Raw genomic sequence first — 13,133 nt, forward strand, 5'->3', positions numbered from 1 at the left:
CACTCACCATTTCCCTCCGGATAAGATATTTTGCAAAGTCTTGTGCACCTTGAGGCTCAGGTAAGTATTGATTTTCAGGATTGGCTGAGTACTTCGGAGTACTATGAGAGTTAAGTGGTACCTCTTTTTTTATGTCTTTGTAAACTGTCTGTGTGTTGTTGTGGATACCCCGGTAACTCGCTGATTTATCCTCCTGCGTTTCCAATTTATTTATTTTTCTATCATGTGACTCCACAGGTATGTACTTTGTAGGCAGCTCCCGAAAGGCCAACTCAGACTGCTGTTGGACGTACTCAGTAGTGCGTTGGACTGAACTGAGGGGTACGTCTTCGATATAGCAGAGTTCCTCTCTTTCAACTTCTGCTTCCTCATAGGCTGTAGCTTCAGCTTCAGCTGCAGCAGCAACTCTTTGGCACTGGAGAAGATGGAGACTAGCGTCGTAGTCAGCCTTTTGCTTTAGCATGCTTGATTCCAGGTCTGCTCTTTGCTTCATCATGTCAGCTTCCTTTTCAGCGTAAGCTACGTGAGCCTGGGCAGCTTTTGCTCTGGCATAGGCTTTTGTGGCTGAAGAAGTTGTTGATTATGATCGCCGAGAGGCTCTGGAGGATGCTCTTGAGGATGCTCTTGAGGACTGTGACTTAGCAACAAATGGTTTAGGAGGCCCATGCTTCTTGGTTGGTTGTTCTCCGCTAGCTTCGGTTTGCTGCATAGGAGTGTCTTTCTTTTGATAATGTCCTCCTGAACGTAGACTCATGTTTGCTGAGTATGGATTTCTAGAGCTTGAGCCCGCTGTGCTAGTGCCTTTTTACTGTGCTGCCCTTGCAATGCGGTCTCTTGAGCAAAGCTAGGCAGCCAGTTAACATTCAAAAGTCCTCCAATAAACACACAAGGCTTGACTTTTCTTGTATTTTATTGAAGTGGTTTCCGCTTTTGGTTTGTTTTGTAAAACTGAAACATAACAGAATAAGAATATATATCAGTATCCAAACATGAACATATGCATACAGAGACTACATCTGATACATATAACTATGTTACTACACAATCGCTATCAAAGTGTAAAACACGCACTGTAGCCTACTGTATACAACATGTGATTACGCCTCCTGTATGAGAACACAGTTCACCTACCACAACATCTACAAGTCACAAAACAATTAAGGAACAGGCTAGCTACTGCTGTGCTGCTAGCTAACAGAGCATATGTTTTACCAAAGCATAAAAACGTGTCTAACATGACATTCTTTGCAAATGCAAGTGATTGAAAATGATTTACATATTACTTACAGGCACATAGTCTCCAAGGCAGAAGCGGATCAGATATACTTTGAGCAACATGAATCCAGCACTGTCTATCTTGCCTGTCTGTCTTCAACTGAAGAGTGTACTTCACTAAATTATTAACTCTGACCAGTAGAGGGCAGCAACCAGCATGAACCCCTGTAATTTAACCATTAAGCTCAGTATTCAACTATTATCTTAACTTTAAAGACAGCACAATGCCCATACCTGCCTGTTTTTTCTGGAGGAGCACACACTGCCTGCCGTCCCTGACTATCGTCGAGCCTGCCACCAAACTCAATCACTCGCTCCCACCTTGTCTTGCCTGCCTCTCAATAAAGTCTGTGAAAAGGCCTCCCGTCTCTGTCTGCTTCTGGGTTCTGGTTAAACCATATCTGACAGTACAATCCAGCCAGTATGGACCCAGCAGACTTAGACGCGGTCAAACATGCAGTTACAGCGCAAGAATACACCCTCGGACAGCACAGTCATTCTCTCAGGGAGATCATGGATGGACTACGGCAACTCACCATCAACGTCACAGAGCTACACACTCAGCTGACTGTGACGGCAGCGGCTCCTCCAGATCCCGCGCCACCGGTCGCACTGCCAGATCGGGAACCGTGGGTTCCCACGCCAGAACGGTATGAGGGTATCTTGGGACATTGTCAACCATTTCTAATGCAGTGTGATTTGGTTTTCGAACAACAGCCCCGCACCTACGCTTTGGACAGATCCAGGATTGCTTTTGTTATTGGGCTGTTAAAAGGAGAGACTCTGCAATGGGCCTCAGCAGTATGGGAGAAGCAGTCCACACCTACCTCTTCCTAAGCCACCTTCTGCTCTGAGCTACGCAAGGTTTTCGACCATCCGGTGAGTGGCCCTGACGCTTCCGTGAGGTTGCTTTCTCTTCGCCAGGGGTTCCGGAGCGTAGCTGAGTTCGCCGTGGAGTTACGCACGCTGGCAGAGGGGAGTGGCTGGAACGCGGTGGCTCTCCAAGCAGCCTTTTCCAAGGGTCTGAGTGAGGCCATAAAGGATGAATTAATCTCTTATCCTGAACCTGTTGATTTAGATGCTTTTATCTCTATTTCTATTCGTATTGACAATGGTCTCGGCACCCGCGACAGGGGAGTGACATCACCCAGCACCGGCGCTTCCGGTTTCCAGAGACCGTTCGCCCATCAGGAGCTACCAGCTCTGATTACCGCCATGCTTCCCCACCCAGAGAGGAACCCATGCAGCTAGGTCGCCAGCGTCTGGACCCTGTGGAGCGCCAGCGCCGCATCTAATCAGTGTTGTCTGTATTGTGGCCAGTTTGGACACTTCCTGGTTTCCTGCCCTGACAATCCTTCAAACAGGCAAGCTCGCTAGGTGGGAGGAGAATCCTAGCGAGTAGAGCAGCGATCCCTCTTTCTCCTCGTCCTCGCACTCAACTTCACGCCACCCTCACTTACCAAGGTCAGTCTAGCTCTTATTGATTCTGGAGCAGATGAGAGTTTCCTAGATGAGGTGTTGGTAGAGCAGTTAAAGATCCCCATTGTACTGCTAGATAAGCCACTTGAAGCTAACGCCCTTGATGGTAGGTTATTGGCCCAGGTTGTTGCCCGTACTTGCCCAGTTAGACTACAATTATCAGGTAACCATATCGAACAGATTAGTTTCTTTGTTATTAGTTCCCCCTCGGTGCCACTAGTCCTAACATTGACTGGCCCACCTCTAGGATCATTAGTTGGAGCACTGCCTGTCATGCTAGCTGTTTATCCTCTGCCACACCCCAGTCTGTTTCCCGTCGGGTGACGGGTTCTGTAGAACCGGACTTATCTAATGTTCCTCTGGATTATCATGACCTTCAGTTGGTTTTCAGCAAACAACAAGCCCTGTCTTTGCCACCTCACCGTCCCTACGACTGCTCTATTGAGCTGTTGCCTGGTTCTCCGTTCCCTGGGAGTCGTCTCTACAGCTTATCTAAGCCCGAACGCGAGACAATGGAGGCCTACATAAAGGATTCGCTGGCGGCTGGCATTATTCGTCACTCCTCATCACCCCTGGGGGCAGGGTTTTTCTTTGTGGGAAAGAAGGATGGCACCCTCAGGCCCTGCATTGATTTCAGAGGTCTCAATAACATTACGGTAAAAAACAAATACCCATTACCTCTCATGACCTCTGCTTTTGACTCTCTCCAGGGGGCGGTCATTTTCTCCAAGCTGGACCTACGCAATGCCTATCACCTGGTTCGCATTAGAGAGGGAGACGAATGGAAGACTGCCTTTAACACTCCCCTTGGGCACTTTGAGTATCTGGTTATGCCGTTTGGGCTTACCAACGCCCCCGCAGTCTTCCAGGGCATGGTTAATGACATCCTCAGAGATATGCTTGACAGATTTGTGTTTGTTTATCTCGACGATATTTTGATCTTTTCCAGAGATCCAGCTGAGCACGTTCACCACGTTCGCCAGGTATTGCAACGCCTTTTGGAGAATCGTCTTTTTGTAAAGGTAGAGATGTGCGAGTTTCATACCCCTACGGTCTCTTTTCTGGGCAATATAATCTCTCAAGTTGAGATAAGGATGGATCTGTGCAAGGTGAGAGCAGTGGTCGAATGGCCTGAACCAGAGAACAGGAAACAGCTAAAGAGGTATTTGGGATTTGCTAACTTTTACCAGAGGTTTATTCGCAATTACAGCTGCGTAGCTGCCCCCTTGACTGGTCTTACCTCTACCTCCCGAACCTTCCAGTGGTCACCGAAGGCTAGTGCAGCCTTTTCAGACTTAAAGAAGCAGTTCACTGAAGCACCAATTTTGGTCCAGCCTGACACCACAAAACAGTTTGTTGTTGAAGTTGATGCTTCCGAGGTCGGCATTGGTGCCGTGCTGTCCCAGCGGGCTTCAGATGACAGGATGCATCCCTGTGCTTTTTTTCTCCCATCGTCCCTCTCCTCCAGAAAGGAACTATGACGTGGGTGACCGGGAGCTGTTGGCGGTCAAACTGGCACTGGAGGAATGGCGGCACTGGCTGGAGGGGGCGGAGCATCCATTCGTGGTGTGGACCGACCACAAGAACTTGGAGTATATTCGTTCAGCCAAGCGACTAAATTCCCGTCAGGCGAGGTGGGCATTGTTTTTTGGTCGTTTCCATTTCACACTGACTTACAGACCTGGTTCACGCAACATCAATCCTGACGCACTGTCCCGAGCATGAAAGCTTGTGGTCGGCGCCATCACCTGGAGGATTGAAGAGGAGGTCAAGGCTGCTCTACGTGAACATCCTGATCCAGGTAACGGTCCTCCTGGCAGTCTTTTTGTACCTTCTCCTATGAGATCTGCAGTGTTGCTATGGGCTCATTTATCTAGACTCACAGGTCATCCTGGAGTCTCTCGCTCTTTGGTCTTCCTTCGCAGAAGGTTCTGGTGGCCCACCATGGAGGCGGATACTCGGGCGTTTGTGGCTGCCTGTCCTGTGTGTGCCCAGAACAAGGGGTCTAACCAGCCCGCCGCCGGTCTCCTGCGACCACTACCCATTCCTCGTCGTCCTTGGTCGCACCTGGCTATGGACTTTGTGACCGGGTTACCTCCATCTGAGGGTCAGACGACCATCCTCACGGTGGTCAACAGATTCAGCAAGTTTGTACATTTAATCCCACTTCCTAAATTACCTTCTGCCAAAGAGATGGCGGAGGTCCTCGTCAAGCAGGTGTTCCGTCTGGATATTGTGTCTGACCGTGGTCCGCAGTTTATCTCCGCTGTTTGGAAGGAGTTTTGCTCTGCTCTGGGAACATCTGTCAGTTTATCTTCCGGGTACCATCCTCAAACTAACGGCCAAGCGGAGCGAGCTAATCAGAAGATGGAGGTAACGCTGCACTGCATGGTTTCCAATAATCCCACCAAGTGGGCTTCTCAAGTGTCATGGGTCGAGTACGCTCACAACACTCTGCCGACTACCCCACCCCGATTTGTCGATGGTGAGCAGGTGTTTACTGTTCACCGCCTGCTGGACTCCCGCCACCGTGGTACTCAATACTTAGTGGACTGGGAGGGTTACGGTCCGGAGGAGAGGAGCTGGATTCCTCGCATTCAAATCCTGGATGCTACTCTGGTAAATGTAAATGCTCCGTACTTGTATAGCGCCTTTCTAGTCTTTTTGTACATTCCTACATCTGCATTCACCAGTCACACACATTCATACACTGAGCCTAAGTGCTCAAACTAACATTCACTCATACACTGGCGGAATAGCCGCCAGGGGCTTTTCGGGGTTCAGTATCTTGCCCAAGGACACTTCGACACGCCAGGGGGAGCCAGGGATTGAACCGCCGACCTTCCGATTAACGGCCAACCCGCTCTACCTCCTGAGCCGCCCGCTCTGGTCCAAGACTTTCATCGTCGGTACCCTGAGAAACCTGGTGGCCCGCCTGGAAGCGGCCGTCGGAAGGGGGGTACTGTCACGAGGTCTCAACTATGACTATGCTGGGAGGGTCCTTGTGTGGTTGTCTGTGTTTTGTTACTTTCTGTTTCTGAGTGTGTGAGGCTGGCTGGTGTGTTTTGGTTTTTCTGTCGCTCGGCCTCTCTCTCTTCCTTGTGGCTACCTAGTCTCTACCTTTGCAGTTTGACAGGAGGCGTGACTGGTGGGGAAGCATGGGGCTGGCTCACTCACCTGTCTGGCAGACTGATTAGCACACCTGATCCATATCATGTCGTTCTGTGCTGCTTCATAAGCCCTGCAGTTCTCCTCAGCCTTTGCTGGATTGTTATGTTGTATAGCGTAGGTCTTTTGCTGGCACCCAGCCTTGTTGCGACCATTGTTCTCTGTTATGCCTTGTGATTAACTTCATCTTTGTCTTAGGTTTTCTTAGTCTGGAGAGGACACCTTCCCTTATGCCCATACCTGCCTGTTTTTTCTGGAGGAGCACACACTGCCTGCCGTCCCTGACTATCGTCGAGCCTGCCACCAAGCTCAATCACTCGCTCCCACCTTGTCTTGCCTGCCTCTCAATAAAGTCTGTGAAAAGGCCTCCCGACAGTATCCCTACTGCCTCAGCATCCGACCGCCTCTTCAGCAGACGGCGTTGGAAGGGCAGGGCTCATCAGTAGAGGACTCCGCCTGTGCTTATAGAACTAGGGTTACCATATTGTAACCTTCGTTCTATCTCACACAGGCTCCGCCCTCTACTGGACTCTATGGGTACAGTGGGTGGAGCCCGATGACTGTCCGCCCAAGCCGCGACAATCCAAAGTCCACCACACCAACCCGGTCGGCCACAGGCCGGCCAAAGCCCCAACCAGCACATCACCTAGTGACAGCATGGTGGGACACCCCTGAGAAGGTTGCTGGACCGATAGGGGCTTGGCCTGACCATTAACACCTGGGCTGCCCTAACTTCTCACTGGAACGTCAGGCACTGCCAGTGTATGTTCCCCCTCTACACCCAGTAGTCACCATATCCTCACTTTTCAGATCCTAGGTTGCATTTTGTGAGCAGGAATTATGAAAAGGAGCCAGACAAATGGGCACAGTAAGGGCCAAGATGCCATTGTGCAGATCTCTTCGACACACACCCCGCTGAAAAAGGGTCGTAGACACTTCCACACTTCTGAGTGCAATGTGCACGCACCACTGAGGATGGGTCTGTTCCCGCCCGTGTACAGACTTGGGAGATTCACTCACAAAGCCAGCTGGCCAGGCTCTTCTTGGACAGGGTGTTACTGACTGCACTATCACTGAAACAGAAGAACAGCAGTGAGCAGTTTGCCGTTTGCTGAAGACGAAAGGATCCTGAGGCAGTAGGGACACTGCTATTTATACGTCACACACGTATCGGTAGCGATGTCCTATTGGTCAGCTACATGCACAACAAAAATTTCAGTGGGCAAGTGTGTGCGTGTGATTGAAGGAGGTAGTACCCATAGAGTCCAGTAGAGGGGGGAGCCTGTGTGGGATAGAACAAGCTAGTTTCAACACTAGGTACTGGCCTGATCGTCTGTGTTGAATTTCTAACTCCAGATTCAAAAGTTCCCTAGTCAACCCCTCTCCCCCTCTCGCTTTAGATTCCAGAAAGCAGAGTACTGAACACATAACCTGGAATGAGCTCCTTAAAGGGCCAGTTTTCTGGTTATCTGTAATGAGGTGTTTTAATGAAGGCGGTGTGGATGTTAAAGTAAGTAAATATTAACTTACCAAGTCCAGAAAAGGGGGAAGGGGAAAAAAAAGACAATAATGAAACGAGAAACTCTTTCTAGTTTTCTTAAGGCGTCCACCCAAAGAGAAACTTATTTTTTTTCAACAAGCCCCAAAAAGTTTGCGCAGAGCTCTAGGGTCGGCAACTTAAATAAAAAAAATAGACAGGGACCCCACTCTTTTCTCAGTCATTGGCTATCAGGACTTGATCATCACATTGATTGGTTTTTACATTAGGACCATCTCCCTTTTATGGGTAGATGGTCCTGCTGTCCATTAGGTGCAACACCCCTTTTCCTCAGTTCACAAACAATTCTCCAAATAAGGTAATAAAACATATCATGCAGGTCTCTATAACTCATGTTAGTAAAATCCCTTAAATGTTTAATGCATTAAGGCCAAATATAGTAGGCCACACTTCTCAAACAAGTTTTAAAATGTATTAATGAATATTATAAACTCAAATACTATAGATTTAAAAAATGAAAACTCTTGTCCCTCTTTTTATTTTCACACCTCCTTTCATGCCTCCACTCAGGTGCGCGAGATACACACATCTGTCGTATTTTTCTAAAGGATAGAGCTGAGAGACTTTCACTTTCTCTTTACTGGACATCAACGTCTAATCTGAAATATGATCATGTAAATCATCAGAGTGAAAGCACAGGTGAGTAATGTGGTGGGAATTGCGTGTTTAAATTAACAGCTCAGGCAAACACTTCTGTGAATTTTATTCAAGTCTTCTGCAGAAGGACTCACAGCAAAACACATACGCCGTGTACATGTACGCTCGAATGAGTGAGGAGAGCTCTGTGAGCCTGTTATTTATCCAGCTTTAGGGTCAATATTATCATCCCACAGAGACACATTGTCCCTGAAGTCTGGATACCACAGAGAACAGAGATATTTTGACTGTTACGTTTACACAGATTCAGTGCCACATCACAGATGAGTCTCCCTGAGTCCAGGGTTACATGCAATATGTTTGGAATTCCCATTACAGTAATTTTACTATATGGCTTGTATATGTGTCAGGCAGTCAAACAGTATCTATGAAGGTCCCCCAAGAACCAGAACCAGTTGCTTCCAGTGTCCTTTTCTTCACAATTATCTCATTCTCACAACACCCCCTCTTGAGAAGAAAAGGCACTGTCCTGATTGAAAGTCCAATTGCCCCTCCCGAACAGTCCATGCCCACTCTCCAACACTCACTGAAACATGGCAGGATTTGGTGTCAACATGTATTGCCGTATTAATACCTCATTTTCGTCGATGCAGTTGATCAAGCACCGGACTCCCCTTGGCTGTTTGTAGATCTGCATGCACACCTCAACTGCATAACTCAACTGTAGAGCTGCAACAAGACAGCTGTCTTTGCGGCCTCAGTGGCCAGTTCTAAGCAGCAGGGAGTCTCTTGATGAGTCTTCGCTGATAACCATGGGCTCTGGTGCTGTGTGCACCCCAAGGTACTCAGGCCAGGCTCAGTCCCAAAAGTGCCACTAGCACCCTGACCAGAGTCCGTCGGAGAGAGTGGGGCATGGGTTTACTTCGCGGGCCCTACACTGGAAGTTGGCATGTCCTTTTTGATTACTTTCTGGTTTTATATAATCTGATCTTACGAGCCATTTTGAGCTTCTTAGCTGGAGGTTTTTCTGCCTGTACGGTGACACTTGCCTCAGCATGAGCAACGTTTTCATTTCCAATTATTTTTTAACATTTTCAAATTTTCAATCATTTTACTAGTACTAGTAGTATTTAAAATAATGATCACAATTTATATAAGATATATTTCAAATGTTTAATTGTGATGATTAAAACTGGCAACTAATGAAAATCCCAAATTCAGTATCTCCAAAAATTTGAATATTACTTGAGACCAATACAAAAAAAGGATTTTAAGAAGTGTTGGCCAACTGAAAAGTATGAACATGAAAAGTATGAGCATGCACAGCACTCAATACTTATTTGGGGCTCCTTTTGCCTGAATTACTGCAGCAATGCGGCGTGGCATGGAGTCGATCAGTCTGTGGCACTGCTCAGGTGTTATGAGAGCCCAGGTTGCTCTGATAGTGGCCTTCAGCTCTTCTGCATTGATGGGTCTGGCGTATCGCATCTTCCTCTTCACAATACCCCATAGATTTTCTAAAGGGTTAAGGTCAGGCAAGTTTGCTGGCCAATTAAGAACAGGGATACCATGGTCCTTAAACCAGTTACTAATAGCTTTGGCACTGTGTGCAGGTGCCAAGTCCTGTTGGAAAATGAAATCTGCATCTCCATAAAGTTGGTCAGCAGCAGGAAGCATGAAGTGCTCTAAAACTTCCTGGCAGACGGCTGCGTTGACCTTGGACCAACACCAGCAGATGACATGGCACCCAAACCATCACTGACTGTGGAAACTTTACACTGGACTTCAAGCAATGTGGATTCTGTGCCTCTCCTCTCTTCCTCCAGACTCTGGGACCTTAATTTCCAAAGGAAATGTAAAATTTACTTTCATCAGAGAACATAACTTTGGACCACTCAGCAGCAGTCCAGTCCTTTTTGTCTTTAGCCCAGGTGAGACGCTTCTGACGCTGGGTCTTGTTCAAGAGTGGCTTGACACAAGGAATGCGACAGCTGAAACCCGTGTCTTGCATACGTCTGTGCGTGGTGGTTCTTGAAGCACTGACTCCAACTGCAGTCCACTCTTTGTGAATCACCCCCACATTTTTGAATGGGTTTTGTTTCACAGTCCTCTCCAGGGTGCAGTTATCCCTATTGCTTGTACAGTTTTTTCTACCACATCTTTTCCTTCCCTTCACCTCTTTATTAATGTGCTTGGACACAGAGTTCTGTGAACAGCCAGCCTCTTTAGCAATGACCTTTTGTGTCTTGCCCTCCTTGTGCAAGGTGTCAATGGTCGTCTTTTGGACAGCTGTCAAGTCAGCAGTCTTCCCCATGATTGTGTAGCCTACAGAACTAGACTGAGAGACCATTTAAATGCCTTTGCAGGTGTTTTGAGTTAATTAGCTGATTAGAGTGTGGCACCAGGTGTCTTCAATATTGAACCTTTTCACAATATTCTAATTTTCTGAGATACTGATTTGGGGGTTTTCATTAGTTGTCAGTTATAATCATCAAAATTAAAAGGAATGAACACTTGAAATATATCAGTCTGTGTGGAATGAATGTATACATTATACAAGTTTAACTGGAATGGAATTACTGAAATAAATCGACTTTTTGATGATATTCTAATTATATGACCAGCACCTGTATAAGAGCCGAAGTAAAAAATACATTCATTCTGTCTGCCCTGAAGCTATCTCTTACAAAACATAATGTTTGTATAGTATTATTATAGTGGTGATTAAGAAATGCGTTTTAGCAACCACACAGCAACATATTGTTTATTACGATGACTTCAGCAATGTATTCAGCAATTTTACTACAAACAATAGTATCAGATGAGTCCTGAAAGGGTAAAAGTAAAGAAATTGAATGAATAATAATCAAAAAATTATTTCTCTTGCTATATTCTGTCAAAGTGAAATATTTAAAAACACTTTCCCACCAATTCTTTCAAATAGTTTTTATATGCCAACTTTGTGATACATACTCATCTTTGCAGTATATTTAATCATTATACTGAATTAAGGTTAATTTTGTTTTTTAACAATTTCATATTTGTGGATACACAATAGGACTTGTGCTCAGACATATTTTGTTTCCTAACAAAAGTGCATGCAAAATCATAATGTTCTGCAAACACCATAAATTATTTAGCAAATCACACTTAAACACACTAAATTTAATATCAACCTAGCCTCTAAAACACATTGTTGCCATTTCTATAATATATTACATTGTTGTGCATTTTACTTCTCTCAAACAGCCACTGAGAAGCACCAGTACTCATTCATCAGTCATTTTCTCCGTCCCTAAATAGGTGAAAGAAGGTGATGTCTGACGATACTGCATGGTCATGATTACTGCTCACTTGAAAATGTACAATGTTGAAGAAAATTCCATTTAAAACTGACATTATACACAGACAACTGTGTCGGTTGCCTTTTATTGCTCTCTATTTCCACACGTTTATGTAACATGCAGTCCATGCAATAAATGCAGAGAGTAACGTGTTCACTTCACACAAACCTTTTATTTACAATGTGTTCAAGTGTAGTTTTCTTTTCATAGCAAAAGTATTTCAGTGACTACACACTCTGTCTCACTCTCTACAATATGTTGACCTCACAGGAGTCAGGCCGCAGTATCTCAAGTGTAACAATGAGTTTAAGACATTTTCTGAACCAGGGGTAGAAAAAGGCATAGATAATCGGGTTTAAACATGAATTAAAATATAACAGACGTAGCACAAAGGATAATGAAGCATTGATAATAGCGTCCTGGGCACTAAGGACCACAATGTAAAATGGGCAGAGGCATATCAGAAAAACAACTACAACAACACCAAGAGTCCTGGCTGCTTTAATCTCAGATTTCTTAATATTTACTTTCCCTGAACCCTGAAGTGTGACAGCTACAGTATGAGACCGCATAGCACGAGCCTGAGACACAGCCACCACAAATACTCTCATATACAGAACTATGATGACAGTAACAGGACCAGCAAAAGAAAAAACCATATCAGCAAGTTCTGCAATGTAGTTAGTGACAGCCACACACTCACCAGTGCAAGAAATAGCGCCGCCTGGTTGTTCAAAGTTATCCTTAAGCACCAGTATTTGAAAGATTATAGAACATATCCAACACAGAGAAACACAGACTTGAACTCTTTTTTGAGTGACTTTGGTAGAGTAATGCAGAGGATGACAAATAGCCACATAGCGGTCAGCACATATCAGCACCATATTTCCTACCGAGGTAGAGGTAATAATGTATCCTAGATACACATACAGCATACACATGAATGTACCGAGGTACCAGCAGCCATCTATGAGCATAATTTGGAAGAACATGAGGAGGCCCACAAAGAAATCTGAGACAGCCAGAGAGAGAAGGAAGAGGTTGGTGGGGGTGTGGAGCTGCCTGGAGAGAGAAAGACAAGCAACACATATTAAATAACTTGTGAATAATGATATTTATAGGACACAAGCAGTAACGCAAAATAATGACACTATTTTCCAGAAAAACATCAATAAATTTTGTTTTCAATTCCATGCAGTATGTTTCCCATACTTGAAGTGTGAGATGGTGATGATGACCAGCAGGTTCAGAGTTGTGCTGAGCACAGTGATGGAGGACAGAATAATGTACGACATTATGACCTCAAAGTGAGAACGCTTTGGCCTCTTGCAGGACATGTTGAGGAGTTGTGGAAAGCAGAGTTCAACTTCTTCCAGAGTCTCCATTATCAGAGAGAGAAGAAGAGAAGCTGCTGAGCTCTGGCAGCATTTTGATCAAAGTTCTCTGTAATACAGCTGAGTTATTTCTGTCCTTCCTTCCATCTCTGCTGTGTTTTTTTTCCTTTGTAGCAAAGAATGACGTCTCTCATCCAATCATTTTCCTTTGCAGTACTCCTCTCTATTTCAGTCATTGTCATTGCTGTGTTCCGCACAGGAGTCAGTCCCACAGGAATCACCTTTCAGACTGCAGTCATATAGTACAACAGATTAAAGGTTTTGGATAAGTGGAGTCTAATTGGACAATTTAGATTTTAATTCTAACTCAAACTCAAT

The 13,133-nt window shown here is 45.6% G+C and overlaps 1 protein-coding gene across 1 annotated transcript; it reads right to left on the bottom strand.

Annotated features, from left to right (window-relative positions):
* Nucleotides 1-11,669: 11,669 nt before the first annotated feature.
* LOC123973704 (trace amine-associated receptor 13c-like) lies at nucleotides 11,670-12,806 on the bottom strand. Its single transcript, XM_046053929.1, has 2 exons — nucleotides 12,634-12,806; nucleotides 11,670-12,483 (listed from the first exon to the last, which is right to left on the bottom strand). The coding sequence occupies exons 1-2, from the start codon at nucleotides 12,804-12,806 to the stop codon at nucleotides 11,670-11,672; spliced, it is 987 nt and encodes a 328-aa protein (XP_045909885.1).
* Nucleotides 12,807-13,133: the final 327 nt, after the last annotated feature.

Source organism: Micropterus dolomieu, linkage group LG07, assembly GCF_021292245.1.
Source record: "Micropterus dolomieu isolate WLL.071019.BEF.003 ecotype Adirondacks linkage group LG07, ASM2129224v1, whole genome shotgun sequence".
In the NCBI taxonomy this organism is placed as follows: domain Eukaryota; kingdom Metazoa; phylum Chordata; class Actinopteri; order Centrarchiformes; family Centrarchidae; genus Micropterus; species Micropterus dolomieu.

Excerpts from the sequence above, each read along its gene's own strand:
- LOC123973704 (XM_046053929.1), bottom strand. The coding sequence starts at position 12,806 with ATGGAGACTCTGGAAGAAGTTGAACTCTGCTTTCCACAACTCCTCAAC. Across the intron at positions 12,484-12,633 it reads ATCACCATCTCACACTTCAA|GCAGCTCCACACCCCCACCA; the intron begins GTATGGGAAACA and ends TTCTCTCTCCAG.